Source organism: Tachyglossus aculeatus, chromosome 4, assembly GCF_015852505.1.
Source record: "Tachyglossus aculeatus isolate mTacAcu1 chromosome 4, mTacAcu1.pri, whole genome shotgun sequence".
In the NCBI taxonomy this organism is placed as follows: Eukaryota; Metazoa; Chordata; class Mammalia; order Monotremata; family Tachyglossidae; genus Tachyglossus; species Tachyglossus aculeatus.
The window spans coordinates 114,299,118-114,319,870 of record NC_052069.1 but is presented as its reverse complement, the minus strand read 5'-3'; the positions used below and the strand labels follow the sequence as shown (position 1 = coordinate 114,319,870).

General features: G+C 49.6%; 1 protein-coding gene across 7 annotated transcripts in view; it reads left to right on the top strand.

Moving 5' to 3' along the window:
- Nucleotides 1-20,753, top strand: part of FUBP3 (far upstream element binding protein 3) — a 67,033-nt gene that overhangs the window by 41,088 nt on the left and 5,192 nt on the right. For 2 of the 7 annotated variants that reach the window (XM_038745042.1, XM_038745041.1), the window contains exons 7-17: nucleotides 776-938; nucleotides 1,556-1,654; nucleotides 3,491-3,595; nucleotides 5,069-5,171; nucleotides 5,894-5,994; nucleotides 8,229-8,370; nucleotides 13,799-13,959; nucleotides 16,571-16,644; nucleotides 17,026-17,106; nucleotides 17,336-17,412; nucleotides 19,233-19,301. In XM_038745042.1, coding sequence (XP_038600970.1) covers nucleotides 776-938; nucleotides 1,556-1,654; nucleotides 3,491-3,595; nucleotides 5,069-5,171; nucleotides 5,894-5,994; nucleotides 8,229-8,370; nucleotides 13,799-13,959; nucleotides 16,571-16,644; nucleotides 17,026-17,106; nucleotides 17,336-17,412; nucleotides 19,233-19,301 — 1,175 coding nt within the window. The remainder of the gene's footprint in view (nucleotides 1-775; nucleotides 939-1,555; nucleotides 1,655-3,490; nucleotides 3,596-5,068; nucleotides 5,172-5,893; nucleotides 5,995-8,228; nucleotides 8,371-13,798; nucleotides 13,960-16,570; nucleotides 16,645-17,025; nucleotides 17,107-17,335; nucleotides 17,413-19,232; nucleotides 19,302-20,753) is intronic. The other 5 variants (XM_038745045.1, XM_038745043.1, XM_038745047.1 and 2 more) reach the window with 3 other exon arrangements.

Genomic DNA, 20,753 nt, shown 5'->3' with positions numbered 1-20,753 from the left:
AGCCCACATTATAGGGCAAGCAATATGGTTTTGCTGGGAGCGAGGCATTTTCTTCTAGCGAGATGTGATCCAGAACATGAACAAAATAATAAAAAGCAGGTGTGGCCGGGGAAGAGCCGACCAACTGGTTCTGAGAACTGGGAATTGGGCATGCAGTCAACCTTGCCCTGCTCCCTCCAAGTCCTGTTCTTGCCCACGTGGCTGGAACAATGGATCCAAGGAGGTAAGAAAACAGTAGAATTTCCTTCATCGGTGTAGATAACCTGCCTGGCAAGTGGCTATTTACCCGAGGGTGGTAAGGAAGCAAGTCAACAGGTGTATTCTCCTGCAGGAAGAGAAACTGGCCCGATCAATAAAACTCAGGGGTCCGGCTTTCCTTCTCCCTTGGACTCTTTAGAAGTAAAATGGGCTAGAAATTAAATACAGAGCGGAGGGTTCTGCTGGCAGGAGAGAGATGAGCCCATTTGTTGTTGTCTCCCCCTTTTCCCACACCCTCAGACAAAGCGAGTGATGCTTCCCAAAGACTAAAGAATTGGGAAACGGCGGAGTTGGTTGTGGAAGACTTTCAAGCTTGAGAGTGAAAATGGCAACTGTTAACCAATGGCTCTTTTTTTCCGGTCCCTTATATTGGTCTTTCTTCCCTTCACTTTTTTTCTCTCCTTCCTTAGGGATTCTCATTTTCTCAGACCCCCGATTTCATTTAATGGATGTTTCCTTTTGTTTTTTGTTTTCTTTTTTTTTCTGTTTTTTGTTTTTTGTTTTTTTCCCCCCAAAGACAAGCCAAACGGCTATTGGGACAGATTGTTGACCGCTGTCGGAATGGGCCTGGCTTCCATAACGACGTAGATGGCAACAGCACAATTCAGGAGATTCTCATCCCGGCATCTAAAGTGGGGCTAGTTATTGGCAAAGGAGGGGAAACGATAAAACAGTTGCAGGTATGTGAGGTATTGAGCCTTCCAGAGGCATTTCCCTCGGGGAATGTTTAAAGCCCGTCTCTGCCTTCCTGTTGTGAAAGGCGGTCCAGTTGATATCTGAATCACAGGTCTAGACTGTTGTCAGCTCGGCCCGGCCCTAATGAATATCTGTGCATGTTTTCACACTGAAATAGAATGTGAGGAATGTCTGCCAGAAGGGGTCCAGTGTGGAGAGTGATGATGTCATGATCTAGGATTCACTCGTAACGGGAAAATTCTTTGCGAAGCTTCCCACAGGCCTGTTTTCTTGCGCATTCACGAAACATTCATGTTAACCATGTGCTGGGGTCCTCTGTCCTTTAAGAGTTCTTAAGAAGTACTGTGTTCCCCCATCGTCTGAGCAGTTAGACTTAAGGGCGGTCCAGAAAAGAGCCGCCTAGTTTATGGACTCTGTGTTCTCCCTGCATATGGATGTATTTCCCTGAAGTCAGAGCAGGACTTTCTAGTAGAGGGGATTGTGATTTAGCATGTTGCAGTTCGGGTTTATTTATTGACCCAAACTAGCTTTGACGGGCCTATGCACCCTCCCCCATCCGTATCCCTAAAGACGATGTTTCATTAGCGTGTATTCTTTCCAGGAGCGGACAGGGGTGAAAATGATTATGATCCAGGATGGCCCTTTACCTACTGGAGCAGACAAACCTCTCCGTATTACCGGAGAGCCTTTTAAAGTACAGGTACGAGGGAAAACCTTAGCTGAGCTAACCTTTGGTGGTGGTGGTTTGGGTGCGGGGGAGAGGGGAAGGCTCAAGGATATCTTTAAGTGGTAACATCTACAGGGTCAAGTTCTGCCTTCTGTTGAGAGAAGGCTTCTCTTCACCCATTTCCTAAACTCGTTCTATGTGGGGTTGACCAGTTCTCTGAGTTGCGTTTGACGATTTAGATGTGGAAAGAAGAGCACTCCAGGATTAAATAATCCCGAAGCTTGAAGTTTGGGTACTCACAAAGGAATTTGAATTGCCCAAAGGCCGTTTTTAAGTACAGATCTCTGAGCCCGTCATTTTTCCTCAGGGGTCTAGTGGCATGGATATGACTGCCACTCCAACAAGTGTCAAACATATTTATCTGGTAAGACTGAGCTTTTTGGAATCACAACACTGGCCACTAAGGGGTTGACCGTACACTTCTGTCCACCAGTGGCTTTAGTGGGCAACACAATTGCTGGCATGTAGAAGAGCACAGATCACCTTGGGGGTGTGGAGGAAAAATAGTCCCCGGCACATATCTTTCCCTTCATGTTTAAACCCAAAGGAAGTTACCCGTCTGCAGCAAAACATTTCTTCGGTCAGTGACACCACCGGAGTAACACACCACTTGACGTAATTGGTTCCGTCCGCTAATGGACGGCATCTGAAATAATGGTTGCAAGACAGGGTGGAGGAACGTGGATTTAACTGTCCTTTTTTGACGGATTCAGACCGCAAGTTCATAATTTTCCTGGTGCTCAAATTCATGCCCCTTCGCAAACATCTCCGCCTAAAGGTCTGGTACTTGAAGTACTTGCTGTATAATCAGAGTGTACTGAGTCTTTTTTTGTTGTCGGTTGGTGTTAAGCTTCCCCGTGTACTCTTGCTGAGCTTTTATTATGCAGCTGCTCTGTGGCGTGAAGAGATTTAGGGGGTGCTGAGGGGCAAACTTGAAGGAGTGTTTGTGCTTATCAGGTAAACCCTGCTGCCTGGATGGTATGAAAGAATTAACTTCAATGACTCTTCTTTTCCTCCTGTGCCTTCCAAAGCTGTCATATTATCTGCTTTGGAAAAAATGCCAAAGGGGACTTGGAAGGAATTTAACAGGTGAGAAGAGGGTTAATCTCACCTATGTTGAAATCTGCCAATTAAATAATCAATTTCCAACTCATGTGGTTTTATTGAAATGTATGTATTCAATAACTTTTTTGTAAGACACTTATGTCACTTGAGCAATTTCTTTTGCAAATCATTCCTACGACGTGAGCGCGGCTCAAGCACCGGCTTTCCAACAAATTCACGGAACGTGGATTTTTATTTTATTTTTTCTAGGGTGAAAATCGCTTTCATCCTAGGTGATGCAAAGCTATTTTCAAGTACTCTACTCTCCTAAAAGTTTGCTGCTCCCCTCCCTCACTTTTATCTTCCGTAACGTCTTTGGACTCTGTACTGCCTAGCTACTTTCTAGTGAGAGCCCACCCAAAACGAAGCGCTTCAGAAAACCACCCAGAAGATGAGATGTAGTGAAATTTCAGGACCACCACGTCTCTGTATCTGGACTTCGCGTATAGGAGCTAAGCAGCCAGAGTAGAGCGGTTATCTCAACTAGGTGGTTTTCTCAGTAAAGGAAGGTGGCTCAAAACTCCTCCGTGCCACTGTTTGAACGAAGGGAAGAGAGATCCGTGCACTTCAGCAGGCAGTGCCGAGTGAGAAACCTAACCCTGGGTTGCCGCTAACGCTTTTGAGCCCTGGGCTGCCAAGTTTGAAATGATTTCCCGCCATTTTCCCGCTTTCTCAGTGCTCCTCTCTGTCCGTTCGTTTGTGCAGCAAGCGAGGGAAATGGTCCTAGAGATCATCAGAGAGAAAGACCAAGCCGACTTCCGAGGCGTACGCAGTGATTTCAGCTCCCGAATGGGAGGCGGCAGTATAGAGGTAAGTTGTTTACATTAGAATTCTGCTGACTTGTACTTCCCAAGCGCTCAGTACAGTGCTCCGCACACAGTGAGCGCTCAATAAATACGATTGAACGAATGAATACTGTCTCTTGATAATGGTAGGTGGCATTCACTAAGTGGCGTTGTGGCTAGAGCACGGGCCTGGGATTCAGAAGGACCTGGGTTCTAATCCCGGCTCCGCTGCTACTTGTCTGCTGTGGGACCTTGGGCAAGTCCCTTCACTTCTCTGGGCCTGAATTACTTCATTTGTAAAATGGGGATTAAGACGGTGAGCCCCATGTGGGACAGGGACTGTGTCATTCATTCATTCATTTATTCAATCGTATTGAGCGCTTACTGTGTGCAGAGCACTGTACTAAGCGCTTGGGAAGTACAAGTCAGCAACATATGTGTCCAGCCCGATTGGCTTGTATCCACCCCAGCACTTAGTACAGTGCCTGCCTGGTACGTAATAAGTGCTTAACAAGTACCCCAGTTATTATTATTTTTATTATTAAGTGCAAAACACTGTGTTAACTGCTGGGGTCCCTGTCCCACAAGGCATCTGCAGAAGGGAGTAAACGGCAAACACCAGAAGGAACCCACACAGTTCAGAAATTAAGGGTATTTCCTGGGGGAACAGCTGTTGGATGGGGAATCTTTAGGAACCTCACCTGTCTAGGCCATAGTTTTGTTTTCAGAAATGTACAGAAAGGGGACCGTAAGTCTGACAGTAAAGAACTGTCTCATCAGAGAGTGTGATGTTAGACCTTCACCCCATCGGGTATTTTAAATTAACGAAGAGGTAGTGGTGTTCCGGCAGACCTTTCTCCCAGAGTTAGTACTGGTATTTGATCTAATGTGTAATTTGCATTGCGGTGTGGACAGGCCTGTTTCGTTAATGCGATGGGAATGGGTTGCTGGATATGAATACAGTAAAACTGAATTCTAAAAGAAAAAAAAAGTCATCCCCAGAAAAGTATATTGAATCAAACAAGCACAGCATCTTATGGACTTGTATTCTTCGAATGTTTATCTGATTTTTTTTTTAGTGGTATTTGTTAAGCACTTCCTATGTGCCAGACATTGTACTAAGCGCTGCGAAGATGCAAGATAATCAGGCTGGGCACAGTCCCTGTCCCACGTAGGGCTCATTGTTTTAACCCCCATTTTACAGATGAGGTAACTGAGGCACGGACAGGTTAAGTGACTTACCCGCAGTCACACAGCATACAGATTGGGAAGCTGGGATTAGAACTCAGGTCCTCCGACTCCCACGCCCGTGCTCTTTCCACTAGGCCATGCTGCTTCTCTGTTGACCTTGTTGCTCCCCCAGATCTTAACACAGAGTAAGTGCTTAATAAATGCCATAATTATTACTGATGTGTTCCACAGTTCTAGGCTTGCTGCTGATGCTCTTGGTTTTTTTCTTGGTTATGATGAGTGGTGTTTTATTTTTGTTCCTTCTAAGGTGTCTGTGCCTAGGTTTGCAGTGGGTATCGTAATCGGAAGAAATGGGGAAATGATCAAAAAGATCCAGAATGATGCTGGCGTGAGGATCCAGTTTAAACCAGGTTTGTTTAAACATCATCTTTAATGATTAACAGTTCTGTGGGCCTTATAACTCTAGAACCCTGTTGTAGGAGCTTGAAAAGTTACAGAAAAGTGATGACGCCCTCCCAGTCCTCATGGAGTTTACATTCGAAAGGGGAAAGCAAGCACACAAATTGACAAATAAAAATAGCTAAAAGAGCATGAGAATAGATGGAAAAAATTAGCCCCGGTGGATAAATCAGTAACAGATCCTGATCCTGAGTTGGCTGAGATGATGGAAGGATCATTCAGGAGATGTTCTCTGGCGGAGAAGGAGTTTTTTGGGGTTTTTGTTGGTTTTTGTTTGTTTTTTTTTGGTTGGACTTTGACCATCATTGACATTTCATTGCTCTATCAGATGCTGTAGCCAAACTTCATGTCCTTTGACTTCCCATTTGATGTTTGGTAGCTGTCTCTTTCTTGGTCAAGGAGTCCCATGTTGTCCAACCCTGGTACTGGATTTTGGGCTTTCTGCCTGCGCATAAGAACTTGAGACATTCCTGTCTCTCCAGAGCGATTCTGCAGGACTTACCCCTTCTTTAGGGGACAGTCTGGTCCCGTTTTCTTTGGCCCTCGGGGCCTTGTCGCAGCTCAGAGCAGCCTTCTCTCCCCGGTGTGTCTGGTTGGGTTGGGGTGATTTTTTTTTGTTGTTGAGCTTTAAAAACAAATTTTCAATTGTTATCTCCCACCTCTTGTTCCACAGATGATGGGATTAGTCCTGAAAGGGTTGCACAAGTCATGGGGCTTCCTGATAGATGTCAACATGCAGCACATATCATCAATGAGCTCATTCTTACCGCACAGGTGGGTTCCGCTCTCTGGATTCAGCAGCCTCGCCCACTTGAAGGAAAACGGGCATCGATGCCATCAGGCCCGTCGGTGAGGCTCGGGTCCCACTTAAAGGCACCGAGGGGTTTAAAGGGACCCACTCTTACAGTGACCTCTATTTGGTCGCTCTCCTCTACTTCTCCAGCCTTTCCTGCTCCTGCCTCTCCCTCGCTGCCTGGCCAGAGTGAATGGTTTCTAAATTTCAGCACAGTCATTTGTCTCCTAGCGCCTGGATTCATGAGGCATTTTGGATAGGACACTTTAGGGAAATGAGGAAACATTCTTTGAATAACGCGGTCCATCTGGGTAGGATACGATGTCCAGACAACTGGTTGTGCACCTGCCTACTATACTGTAATCTTTTTTATGGCGAGGGGGACTGAGCCCCCTTTTTCCTCACCTCCTTCCCCTCTCCACAGCACCTGTATATATGTTTTTACAGATTTATTACTCTATTTTACTTGCACATATTTACTATTCTATTTATTTTGTTAATGATGTGCATTTAGCTTTAATTCTCTTTGTCCTGACGACTTGACCCCTGTCCACATGTTTCGTTTTGTTGTCTGTCTCCCCCTTCTAGACTGTGAGCCCGTTGTTTGGGTAGGGGCTGTCTCTATATGTTGCCAACTTGGACTTCCCAAGTGCTTAGTACAGTGCTCTGCACACAGTAAGTGCTCAATAAGTACGATTGAATGAACGGATGAGGGGAAGGGGGGAGGTCTGCTGAGAGCATTACCCCCTGCGTTATAAGAGAACGTGCTGGGTTTTGTTTCCCCCATGGCATGGTTTTGCCCAGATTTATTGTGGCCAAGTCTTCTACCCAGCTGCTCATTTCTGTCAAGGAGAGGAAAAACTGCAGCATAGCAACATTTGCTTAGAATGTCACTGTTCCCAAATGCCGCAGCACTCGAGTGTTTGATGTAGCGGATAGTGATTGGAAGGGAATTTGTGTGGGACTCGTGCCCTCTTCATGCCGAAGGAATTCTTTTCTGCAGACTACTGTGTTTGGACACCATTCTGGACCCAGTGAGGCGGTTATTCAGGGAAGGTTTTTTTTTGACTTGCCTAAGACTTTTCTGAGCTTAAATCATAGTCTGGTATGTCACAATTTTCCCACAAAGTTGTGATTACACTGTAATAATAATAATAATAATAATAATAATAATGATGGCATTTAAGCGCTTACTATGTGCAAAGCACGGTTCTAAGCGACGGGGAGACTAGAAGGTGATCAGGTTGTCCCATGCAAGTCTTAATCCCCATTTTACAGATGAGGTAAGTGAGGCACAGAGAAGTGAAGTGACTTGCCCAAAGTCACACATCTGACAAGGGGAGGAATCAGGATTTGAACCCTTGGCCTCTGACTCCCAAGCCTGGGCTCTTCCATTGAGCCACACTGCCTCTCTTTAAACACTTGATATCCACCTTCGCCCTCAGCCCCCCGCACTTATGTTCCTATCTGTAATTTATATATATATATATATATATATATATATATATATATATATATATATATATATATATATAAATGTCTGTCTCCCCCTGTAGAGTGTAAACTACTTGTGGACAGGGAACGTGTCTCCCATCCCTGTTGTTTCGCACTCTCCTAAGTGTTTCGTACAGTGCTCCGCACACAGTAAGGGCTCAATAAATTACATTGATTGAATGACACCGGAGTTGGCATAATGTCTTTATTCATTGTATTATATTGTAGAAGCCAGTGTGTGCCTGCCTCTTCTGAATCATTCAGCGTGACCATATTATTCTCTAAGCCAGGGTGATTGGGTGGAGAGTCAGGAACCAAATATTACGGACAGACATCCACAGCCCCTTGGTCCTCGGATGGTCTGGCTTTTGATACGACATGTGCTAACGTCGGGGAAAGAGGTCTCCATCTGGGGAAATGTAGGCTCCTAGTCCCAACAGGTTGACCATTTGAAACAGTACATGATGCTTTGGAATTGGGCAGTGACCAGGTTTAGTTAGCAAAATCTGTGTCCGACCGTCTGCTTACGCCCACCTGGGGCATCTCTTGAATGAAGCTCTGCTTGGGTTAGTTCCTCTGGCATTTGAACTGTGGAAATGTTCTTCCGAGCCGAGCTCTGAGATGGCTTTGACTGTACCCTGACCCTTCACTCTACTCTTCTCCGGAGGAGACAGAAGCAATGACAGGAGTTGGAATTGTGACTGTTAGTTTTCCTTTCTAGGAACGAGATGGCTTCGGAAGCCTCGCCGTCGCCAGAGGCAGGGGTCGTGGCCGCGGAGATTGGAGTGTTGGAACGCCTGGGGGGATGCAGGAGATAACGTACACGGTCCCGGCGGATAAATGCGGCCTGGTTATAGGAAAAGGTAAGAGATTTTCCCTTCCCCTTTTATACCTTTATACCGCAGAGAAGTAGCGTGGCTCAGTGGAAAGAGCCCGGGCTTTGGAGTCAGAGGTCATGGGTTCAAATCCCAGCTCCACCAACTGTCAGCTTGTGTGACTTAGGGCAAGTCACTTCACTTCTCCGGGCCTCAGTTCCCTCATCTGTAAAATGGGGATTAAGACCGTGAGCCCCCCATGGGACAACCAGATCACCTTGTAACCTCCCCAGTGCTTAGAACAGTGCTTTGCACATAGTAAGCACTTTATAAATGCCGTCATTATTATTATTATTTGCCCAGAGGAAGCACTGGGCTTCAAGGACTGAACTTTCTTAAATCTTGTTGCCCTGACTGATAATCCTTAGATAGAATACAGATACCATTTTGTCTTCTCTGAGGTAAAGTTCCTGGGCACTCCCCAGCTCCCCACAGGATTCCCAGGTGAGTTTTTCATCGGCAAGTGTGGGAAATCAGGCAGAAACTCCTCACCCTGGGCTTCAAGGCTGTCCATCACCTCGCCCCCTCCTACCTCACCTCCCTTCTCTCCTTCTCCAGCCCAGCCCGCACCCTCCGCTCCTCTGCCGCTAATCTCCTCACCGTACCTCGTTCTCGCCTGTCCCGCCGTCGACCCCCGGCCCACGTCATCCCCCGGGCCCGGAATGCCCTCCCTCTGCCCATCCGCCAAGCTAGCTCTCTTCCTCCCTTCAAGGCCCTGCTGAGAGCTCACCTCCTCCAGGAGGCCTTCCCAGACTGAGCCCCTTCCTTCCTCTCCCCTTCGTCCCCCTCTCCATCCCCCCCTTCTTACCTCCTTCCCTTCCCCACAGCACCTGTATATATGTATATATGTTTGTACATATTTATTACTCTATTTTATTTGTACGTATCTATTCTATTTATTTTATTTTGTTAATATGTTTGGTTTTGTTCTCTGTCTTCCCCTTTTAGATTGTGAGCCCACTGTTGGGTAGGGACTGTCTCTATATGTTGCCAATTTGTACTTCCCAAGCGCTTAGTACAGTGCTCTGCACATAGTAAGCGCTCAATAAATACGATTGATGATGATGATGATGAAATCTCCTGTATAACCCCACCAGGTGGTGTTAACCCAGTTAGGATCAATCAATCAATCAATCGTATGATGTTGATGTCGTATGATGTTGGAGAGATGGTGTTTTCCTTTCCAGCGAGTTATGTTGACTCGGGTATTTTTCATCAGCAAGTGAGGCCCCTGAAGTACTCCACCAGGCAGTATCAAACCAGTTAAAATGTTGGAGAGGTGCTGGTGTATTTACTGTCAAGTGAGTTGTGTTAAGCAGCGTGGCTAAGTGGAAAGAGCCCGGGCTTTGGAGTCAGAGGACATGGGTTCAAATCCTGGCTCCGCCAATTGTCCGCTGTGTGACTTTGGGCAAGTCACTTCACTTCTCTGAGCCTCAGTTCCCTCATCTGTAAAATGGGGATTAAGACTGTGAGCTCCACGTGGGACAACCTGATCACCTTGTAACCTCCCCAGCACTTAGAACAGTGCTTTGCACATAGTAAGCACTTAATAAATGCCATTATTATCATTTTCCTGAAGTGGTCAGCCCGCCTGGCTTGGCCACAGCTCTTCTCGTTGGTTTCGTTGTTTGATCTTTATTGCCACAGCCCGCAAAAATGTCTTCATCCTTTCATGCCTGCATATCAGCACACTTGCCCTGAGCAGCAGGCATCTTGCAGAGGAAAATAAAAGTCGGTTTATTTGTTTGAGGGCATTTTACTCTACAGTAATTACGGCAGAGATGACTGAGGGAAACTGGTTTGGGTTTCTCCCCGTCATCACATTTCAGTCTGTATAGATGCGGATGGGGCTCCTGGGCCTACTGTTTGGATCTGGAGAGAAATAATATTGGACACGGGCCTGGCCGTGGCCCCGGCCTCTTTAACCTCTGCATTGGAGCTGCTACTTGGTTGACTGGGTCCGCAGGAACCTGTAATTACAAACAGATCATGTGTCCTTGCACAAAGGATGATTACGGTCCTTGTCCCAGGCGAGCCCTACCGCACCTGCCCTTTGATCTCCTGATGATCCTCCATCCCAACTGTGCTGAAGGCAGGAAGTCAGTGTTTTGGCTGGGTTTTATGGTGGATTTTATTGTGAATTTGGTTCTAGGACTAGCAGCCTCTTGTGCTTAGAACTTTTTAGGCGTGTGCTATAGCCATAGCCTAGGTCATCCTAGAGGGAGGCTAGAGAAGCAAGGGATTCTCTTACAGAAGCTAAGCAATTCAGAGGCAGATACCAGATTGTTCCTTGAAAGAAGCGGCCTCATTTGTGTCGTCGATGGGGCACTGTTGATTGCGATATGTAACTGTTCAGGACAAAGTCTCCTTAAGACCTTTTAAGCCCGTTTTGGACCAGAAGGGGATGGGTTTGACCTCGCGGCTGGCCGGCTCATTTCAACTCAGTGGGAATTTTCCATCAGTTGATGGTATTTATTGGACACCTACTGAATTCAAAGCACTGTTCTAAGTACTTGGGAGTGAACACGCAAAGCCGACGAAGCTTTCAGAGAGTTTTTAATGTAATGACTGAGATCTCACTGACCTCCCGTCCGTACCGAGCGCCCTGAATTGATGTTTGCTTTCCGACCCAGACAGAAATTCCTAATCTTTTGTCACGTACAAAACTTGGGCCGGATAAAGCGATGCTCTTAGCATCTGCCATTCCCGTCCTAGGTGGGGATGAGGAGGGAGGAGAGACTAGTACTGGGAAGGTCCAGGTGGGAAGGAATATTGGAGCCAGACCCTGGATTTGAGAGACCCATCAGGCCAGGCCAGATAACCGCTGGAGCAGGCCAGGGTCCGACATTTTGACCGAGATCAAGTCGGTGTTTTGTTTCTGTTCTCTTTTTTTCCTCTTTCTTCGTCTCGCTCCCACCCCCTGCCTTTCCCTTAGGGATTGGCTAGGTGTAGTATTTTCTTCTGAAAGACATTTGGGATGGGACCGTGGTGGGGGGGGAAATGCCATACAAATGTCAAGTACTCTCTCCTCTCCCCCTTCCCCCGCCGACCAATGGTGCTTGAAAACAAACTGTGGCCTCTCTGGGCCCCCGCTGGATTTCCATGATAAACACGGCAATATTGACAGATAACGTGGCCAGTCCGGCTCTTGTCAACTCGGCCTTTTAGCAGGTTTGATTAATTGCTTTACGATTTCACGTCCAGCTGGGGGGCCACTGGTGGGTCGTTTCTGCCCCCCATCAGGTGGAAGAATGGAGCAGGCTGTTGAATAAGTCCATAGACAGGCACCATGTGCCAAGCGAGTGACCTCATTTGGAGGGACGATGAACTTAAATTAACTCCTTCCGGGCCCCGTGCAGCCCCGCGTTGGCCGTCTTGCCTATTAGCATGCTCCTATGGCATAAACCAAGGAGGGTCTCTGGGGCAGGGGGAGGAGACTCGGGTGGCCAAGTGCTGCATCGCTTTGAGCAGCAGGCATGCACCCTTTTGTCTCCCAACCTTGAGATCAAATCACCTCAACACAGAGCAAAATGGTACAAGCCGAGGCTGGTGGGGTGTGGAAACCCGCAGACGGAAAGCTTTCTCTAAAGAGTTGGTTGTTTGTGGAGAGGTGGGTTCTTATATCGGTTTGGGGCTGTAGGGGGACAATATGAAGCAAGATGCAGAGCCAAAAAAAAAAAAAAAAACTCGTGCTGGTCTCTTTTTTTTTTCTTTAAAATGGGGACCCGAAGGATATTTTGACAATTTGTTTCCCCAGAATAACTCCAGAGAGAAATGTGGTATTTTTACAGTATCAGACGGTGAGGTTGCCCTTTATTTGTAAGCAAGTAAAGCAACGAGAGAAAATTTCCGTTGGCATGTTGTTACCGGGAAAGCGAAAGTTTGAGTGTGTATGCGTGGTGGGAGTAGCAAAAGTGAGCTTTCCGCAGTTCTTGTAATACTTTAAAAAAGGAAAAGCAGCAAGTGGCTCCAGAGACTTTGTGGGTTAAACTAGACTTTTTATTTGAAACCTGCCTGTTCTGTACATTGCCCGGGTCAGTAGACGCTGGGAAAATTTGATTTAAAATTCCGTCAGCCGATTTCCAATCCCCCCTTCCGCATATAACAGAAAACCCGCTCTCCTCAGTGAGGGTGCCGTAGATACAAATTGAATATGCATTTGCGGCCATAAAGACAAGATTTTTCCCCCAACTTGTCCTGTTGAAAGATGCAGAACGTACTCATCTCTGGTGACCCCAAAATGCCTCCCTGAGGGTGGATTGCCCGAAGGGTTATTTTGAAATGCCTCTTGCTTCCCCGACTCTTCTCCGGTGTGGGGGACGAGGGGAGCGGGTCTCAGGAAGGTTGGAATGTTGAAACGGTCGTTAGGGTGCAACAATCAGATGAACAAGTGCACTCTGTGTCCGCATCGATTGGTTTTGAACTACAAAATAAGGGAGAGGGTTTGAGGAACCGTGGAATCAAACGTTATCATCTCCCTTAATCTCATTTTTACGTAATTGAGGGTAATAGCTGGTCACCTTTTTTTCCTCCCTCCCGGTTTACCAGCGTCAAGGCTGTGAGCCTTCCCTCCATCCCACCCGCATCTCCCAACCCCTTTTTCCCCCCCTCTCTCCAGTTGAGTGGAGCTGATCTGTAAGTTCTGTGAAATCTCAAAAGAAGAATTGAACCATTGTAACACTGGCTGGAGCTTTTGTTAAGCAAATTTCATTAAGAGACTGAGACTCCCACAGGTTTTTTCACAAAGTCCAACTAAATTTTCATTAGCCCTGCTCCACCCAGTGCCGTTGTGTACACGCTGTTAGTGTGGGCTCGCTGTCTAGCTGCGTTCACCACCGATGCACCGACTTTAGAAGTGACAGGGTGGTATATTAAAGTCCTCACTGGGAAGCCGGCATTGTTCTGGGCTGTGGCTGGCCATTTGACCCGTGCGGGGAGGGGAGCGCGGCGAGGGTGGCCTGTGTGTTTCTGTTGAAGACCCCCATTGTACAACGAGGGAGCCATCAGAAAGTCATCCTCACGCTGAGGAGACTGTAGGTCTCATCGCAGGGGCCCGGCTGCTGACTTGGGGCGAGGCCCTCCCGGGCCAACCTGGCGGTTGAGGTGGCGTGGGTGGCGACGACGGCCGTCTGCGAAGTGAACCCAACGGGCAACACCGCTTCGGCTGCCGTCGCCCCGGGGGTTGGTGAACTCGGCACGGCTGGCCGGTGCCCTGGGACACTCGTGTTCCTCGGAACCCCCTTAAACGTTTCCTCAGGACTTGGCCCGGTGGGTCGAAAATGCTCCTCCTGCTGCTGAAGTAAACGATGCAAAAAAGAAAACCAATAAAAGTGGGAGGGCGAGAAAATGCCATTCGTTTGTGTGAACAGCGGAATTGTAACTTGGCCTCTCCTGTTCTCCGTTTCTCTTCCCGCAGGGGGCGAGAATATCAAAAGTATAAACCAGCAGTCAGGCGCCCACGTAGAGCTTCAGCGGAACCCACCTCCCAACACCGACCCCAGTGTGCGGATATTCACCATCAGGGGAGTCCCGCAGCAGATCGAGCTCGCCAGGCACCTCATAGATGAAAAAGTTGGGGTACGTCAGCCGCCTCCGGCTAGCGCCGGGCGGCCAAACCTCAGCAAGCCCGTTCGGTTTTTCACTGCCCGTTTGTCCCTGGCGGAGCGCGACACCAACCCTTCCCGCGTGCCGTTCACAACACAAACGAACATGAGTCACGAGGCACCCGAGCCGGTTCGATCTGGTTTTCACCACTGTGAATTCTGGCTGGTTGCAGTTTGAGCAGTACATCATATTTTTTTTTTTAATTTATATTTTGATTCACAGTTTTCCTAATTCAATTCAGTCGTATTTATTGAGTGCTCACTGTATGCAGAGCACTGTACTGACCTCTTTTCTGAGGAGCACCAAACGCTTCACATCCTGCCAGTCGTGCCTCCCGTATGCCCTGCGGAGGGCCGGCTATTGCCCTGTCATAGAATTCATTCATTCAGTCTTATTTTTTTCCCTTTAATGGCATTTATTAAGTGCTTGCTATGTGCAAAGCACTGTTCTAAGCGCCGGGGAGATTACAAAGTGATCGAGTTGTCCCATGTGGTTCCCACAGCCTTCATCCCCATTTTACAGATGAGGTAACTGAGGCACAGAGAAGTGAAATGACTTGCCCAAAGTCACACAGCTGACAGTTGGCGGAGTCAGGATTTGAATCCATGACCTCTGACTCCAGAGCCCGTGCTCTTTCCACTGAGCCACGCTGCTTCTCCGCTGCTTCTCTGCTTAGTGTGTGCAGAGCACTGTACTAAGCTCTTGGGAAGTACAAGTCGGCAACATAGAGAGACGGGCCCTACCCAACAACAGGCTCACAGTCTAGAAGGGGGAGACAGACAACGAAGCAAAGCATGTAGACAGGTGTCAAAACCATCAGAATAAATAGAATTACAGCTATATGCACAACATTAACAAAATAGAGTAGAGAATATGTACAAGTAAAATAAATGGACTAATAAATCTGTACAAATATATACAAGTGCTGTGGGGAGGAGAAGGGAGCAGGGCAGGGGAGGATAGGAGGAGAGGGAAAAGGGGGCTCATTCTGGGAAGGCCTCCTGGAGGAGGTGAGCTCTCACGGAAACCCAGTGGGGGTTAATCTGCAAGAGAAAGTGGGGCAAGTTGGCGATGTACCTCCAGATTCATCAGGGGCTGTTCCGCCTGCCCCTCCACCTGCTTTGTGTTGTAGACTGTGAGCCCACTGTTGGGTAGGGACCGTCTCTATATGTTGCCAACTTGTACTTCCCAAGCGCTTAGTCCAGTGCTCTGCACACAGTAAGCGCTCAATAAATACGATTGAATCAATGTTGTAGATTAAACCCAACCTCCAGCCCTGTCCTGCTGGCTCAGTGTTGCAGGCCCAGGGAACGTCAATGGCCGTAACTTCTAGAGTCTCACTTCCGACGAGCGAAGGGAATGTCACAGTGGGGGCAGATTCACCACCGCTCCCCTCAGAGGACACACGTAACTGCGAAAAGGGGCTTGTGCCAGTGTGAAGTCGGGCGGAAGTGAGGCAGACCGACCCAAAGTAGTTGGGAAGCTCCATCTCTAGCTACTGGAGTGTTATACCCCGTAAAGACAAAAATTTTGGCAGTCCTTGGGTTCTGTTGACCTGAGGCTTAGAGTCATCTTGCTGGTAAAACTGAGCTCTTTTTTCTCCAGGATAAGACAAGGAGCCTGGTTTGTTTTCAGTCAACCCGTCAATTCGTGTGCATTGAGAGCTTACTGTGCACAGAACTCTGTACTAGGCGCTTGGGAGAGCACAGCAGAATCAGTCGATAGAATCCCTGCCCACAAGGTGTCTACAGCCTAAGGTGGGAGGCAGAAATAAAGTACTTTCCAGCTAGGGAAGGCAGTCGAGTGTATAAGATATGTATGTTAGCCCGTTGTTGGGTAGGGACCGTCTTTATATGTTGCCAACTTGTACTTCCCAAGCGCTTAGTCCAGTGCTTTGCACACAGCGCTCAATAAGTACGATTGAATGAATGAACGTTAGCACTACGTGGGGGTGTAAGTAAGTGCATAGGCGGCACAAAAGTTCTGATGTTGGAGTGGGAGGTGAAGGTGGTAGGCCCGAAATTAATCGGAGAAGGCTCACTGAAGCAGATGTGAGAAGCAGCGTGGCTCAGTGGAAGGAGCCCGGGCTTTGGAGTCAGAGGTCATGGGTTCAAGTGCCAGCTCCGCCAATTGTCAGCTGTGTGACTTTGGGCAAGTCACTTCACTTCTCTGGGCCTCAGTTCCCTCATCTGTAAACTGGGGATGAAGACCGTGAGCCCTCCGTGGGACAACCTGATCACCTTGTAATCTCCCCAGCGCTTAGAATAGCGCTTTGCACATAGTAAGCGCTTACTAAGTGCCATCATTATTATTATGTGATTTCAGAGGGGCTTTAAGGAAGGGGAAAGCTGGGGGTCTGCCAGATATGAAGGGGAAAGAAGTTCCGGGCAGTGGTTGGGCGGGGGTGGGGGGAGGAAACGAGCCGCAGATGGGCCGAGGGAGAGACGAGAATGAGGCTCAGTGATGACACGCTGCTACATTTGGTCCAGGTAATCTTAAGGTGGTTAGTGAGGGCGGAGAGCTGAACGGGCGCAGGGCCGAGCCGCAGTGGCGAAAGTTTGAATCTCGGTGTTGTCTCTGACAGGGTACCAGTATGGGCGCGCCCGGAGGCTTTGGGCAGAGTCCTTTTAACCAAGCACCCGCCACACCTCATCAAAAGTAAGTCTCCACCTGTGCCTCGTCAAAGAATTTGCTTTCCCCCGCCCCCAGAGATCCGCCTCTTCCCCCCCGCCCATCTCCTCGGGAGACTTCAGCTCAGTTCGATGCCAGAGCGATGGGAGGGCGTCCCGGCGGATCGCTCGCCACAGTAGTGACACCTTCTCTGCCCAGTCTCGGCTCTTCCCTCACTTGCCCCTCTCGGATGGTGCACACGAGTGATCTTTCCAGGCTAGCTAGGAGTCCCCTCGGCTAACCGTGGCTTTCAGAGAGAGGGTGGCTTCCAACGTAGCCACCGATAGTGGGGTGCTAAGGAGGGCCTCTGGGCCAGTCTCTTGCAGGGAACTCAGAATTTTTATTGATTTATTTTTTACATTCATATAGCACCTTTCCTCCGAGGAGCTCAGGGTGCTTTCCAAACATTGCTGCTAAAGTGAACGGTAACCCTCACAGCAACCCTGTGAGGTAGGTAAAGCTGCAGTTATTTAATTCAAGTTCCGATTCCGTCAGGGCCCGGCGAGAAGCCGAACCGTTGCGCTGCCAGTAACGGTCAGGGTGGCTGAAGGCAGGCTGGGAGGCAAGGAGGGAGAAGGCTGAAGGAGAGAGGCAAAAGAAATGAAGGGAGGCGGGCGCGGGGCGGGGTGAAGGGCGGCGGTCCGTGAGCCCGAAAGAATCGGTGTCTTGTAATCCACAGCGGTCCTCAGGCTTTCATGACGCAGGGTTGGGGGAATACCTACCAGACGTGGCAGCAGCCCGGACAGCAGGTCCCAAGTAAGTGACTGCAGTGGGAGTGGCGGAGAAGGGTGGGGGGGCTTTAGATGGATGCGTGTGGCCGGCTGGATCCGGGGGGTGGCCGTCAGCGGGCGCAGCCGGGAATGAACCGTCCATCTCCCGACCCCACCCGATTCTTCCCTCACTTGGCGCCCCCGAGGGTAGCGTGGGCCGGCTCATCGTGCTCACCCGGAAGGTCTGAGGTCCCGGCAGCACCCGAAAGCGGGAACGTGGCAAGGCTGCCCCTGGCCCTTCCCTGTGGTCAGACGTCCTCATACTAGATGACTGCAATCCACAGTCCACTCACAAGCTGCGGGAAACGGGGGAAAGGGGGAACATTCCCCGCACTGATTTTCAGCTGTTACTCTTTGGCAAGGGAGGAGGCCCAGAGAGAGAGAGAGAGAGAGTGTGTTTATGCACGCACATGCATCCATGATGAAGCAGAAGGCACTCCTGCCACCTTTGTTCCCCGACCCCAGTTCCCCAGGGTTTAGTGGAGGAGTCCAATATTTTTGTCTCAGGGATAAGTCGTTAGTGACCCTTTGGGCACGGGCCTGATGGGCGCTCTCGGGCACGGCCCGTCAGACAGACCAGGGGAACCTCACAGGCGTTAAACCGTTTAACTGTGCCCTAGACACGCAGTCACGTAACGCAAAAGTCACGCGTCAAAGCTGCACGGCATCGTCAGCCGTCAGAGACTTCCAGGTGCCTGCCTGCCGAAAAGGCCCCCTTCCCCCTGCGCCCTGACCCTTTCCTCAAGGTGGTAAACGAGCCCTCCATTCTGCACTGACCCAGCTCTTGCAGCTTCTAATAAAGGGCAAAAAAACCAAACCACCACCCCCCAGACACAAAATCGAAGGTTTAATCCCGGCAGTCATCCGCAGGGGGAAGGGGTCAGTTTTTCTAACGGGCGGCCGAAGCCTGACCCGTCCCCAGTTAGGGTTTGTCGGCCTTGCCCTCCGAGTAACAAAACCGGTCATGGCTGAGGGGGCGCTTTTAAAATCCTCCCTTAATGTCTTGCAGCTTTTGAAAACAAAAATGACCCTTTGGACTTGAATTTCACGTTGTTTGCTCTCAGTCCAAAGTTGAATCAAGGCCTCCATCCTGGCCGTCTTCATTAGTCATTTCCCGACGCGTGGAGTCTGTGCACAGTTCCGACTGCTGGGTGTCTTTCCTCCTACCTTGCCCTCATCCCACCCCCACCCCAGCTTGCCACGCGAGTTCCTTCGACATCCACGTAGGCCAAAAATCCTTTCGTCTGGAAGGAATTCAGAACTTTGACAGGTGGCTTGAACGCCGACTGATCTGCCGACCTGAAACCTGAAGTAGACCTACGCAGGCCGAAAACCTGACTCTGCTCTCTGACAAACGGGTTACGTTGTATAGCGTGTGAGCCGAGCCTCTCGGCAGAGAATAAAACCGGGTTTCCTGAGCGGAGGCCGAGGAGGAGCTTCCCTGGCATCTCTCCTTGACTAAGTGGCCAGGCACACAGGATCCCCGCAGTGTGGACGGAGGTTAGCCGGTTATCGTCCCTCTCGGCCAAAAAGTGTCCAGGGCCCCCTGACTGGTGGTTGAAATTTTTCCACTCACGCTGAACACGATTCACTAGGGGAAGATGGCAAGTCTTAAAGGAGGGAAGACAGTGAAATCGCACTCCATTTCAGCCCCCCGGAGACCATGTTTTTAGGGAGGAAAAGACACAAGCCCTAATTCTAGGGATTGCAGCTAGACTCTCCTTCTGGAAGAAGAGATCAGCGAGGTGATGCTGTTGCATTAAGCAGAAATTTTTTGTTTTTCGCTGCTTTCTTCCCCCGCTACAGATCACAGCGGTGCCCAGGCAGGCCAGGTGGAGTTTGCCAAAGCCTGGGAGGATTATTATAAGAAACTAGGTAACTACCCGTCTCCTGCCTCTTTGGTTTTTCTCCCATCCAGAAGTCTTGTTGCTATTTTTTCGAGATGAAACCCCTTCTGAGAGGTGACCCGCTTTGGCCACGCCGCCCCCCACCCCGGTCTGTCGGTCGAGGCTTCCCTGAGGTGTTACGAAAGGACCAGCTCGCTCAGCCTTGAGCCCGGAAACCTCTAGGAGTAAATTCTAGCGACTGGTCATTCCCCCCTCACGTTGGAGACAGAGGCGATAAGCTTCTCCCCTCTCCCCCCCGCCAACCCCACGGACATTTAAATGTGATTACTCCCCTTCCCACCCCCCTCCATCTGAAAGAAATTAACTAGCGGGTAAAACATTTTGCCGTGAAATGTATTTAGTGGCGTGTCCTTTCAGCCCGCTGCGGACTGTAATTCTAATAGAAGAAAAGGCATTGAAGGAGGTCCTTTGTCGACATTAGCAGGTGGACACCCGAGCCAGCCCTGACCTCTGCAGAAAGAAAGGTCCTGACTTGTAGCTTTGGTCAAGTCTTTTAACCCTCTTTTATGCCCCTGGACAGGACCCTGCTGCCCTGTTCCCTCCACCCACTTCACACTTCCAGTGTATTATGCTCCCCCTTCCCCAATCCCTACTGCTTCAGAGCTCTTTGCAGCTTGGATTGCCGTTTAGGGCAGCACCCAGGGTTGTGCATGGGAAAACAGGCCAGAAATGGGCCCCTTCCTCTCCCCCACTCCCTCCTCCCATCCCCCTTCTTTCCCATATCTCCCCCTGCCTCCTTTTCCCCTACTGTCACCTTTCCTCTTCCCCTGCCTCCAAACGAGTTGAGGGCCCGGTGGGAATCCGATGCATGCAGCGGCTTCCATTTGACCGGCTCTCGGGCCCGGTTTCCTCCCTGCCCTCTGGATACGTATTAGGGCTCTGTTGCTTTCATCGACTTGGGGTTCTGTAGTCGGTGCCCCCACCATGGTAGTTGAGAGTCTGCCTAGATAGGTGTGTTTGGACTCTACAACCAGAGGAGTGAGTTGTTTAGGACAGCCCAGGGTCCGACACTTCAGGAGTCGGAATGCGGCTCTTCAGCCAGCCCCATTTGAAGGTGAGGTCAGCTAAGCTTAAAGACAGGGGCAATGGGTGAGAATCTCCCTCTCTCCCTCCCTTGTTCCCGAGTGTCTAGCCAGGGGCCGGGAATGGCCTAAGCTGTCCTGGTTGGGAATCCTTTTCCCTATACCCTCTTTGTCCTCCCCTCATCCCCCCCCCAACATTGGCGAGTCCACCCGTTCCGTGCAGACAACAGGACTGTGCCATTCGGCCGTCCCGCTGTTGAGCTCCACGCCCTCCTCCCCCGCCTCTTCCCTGTCCCATCTCAACCCGTCTACCGGGCCCTCACTGAGTTTCTTCCTCACTCTGCCGTGGGCCACCATCTTTTCTGAACCCGTCAAACCATCCCCGGGGCACCCAGTGC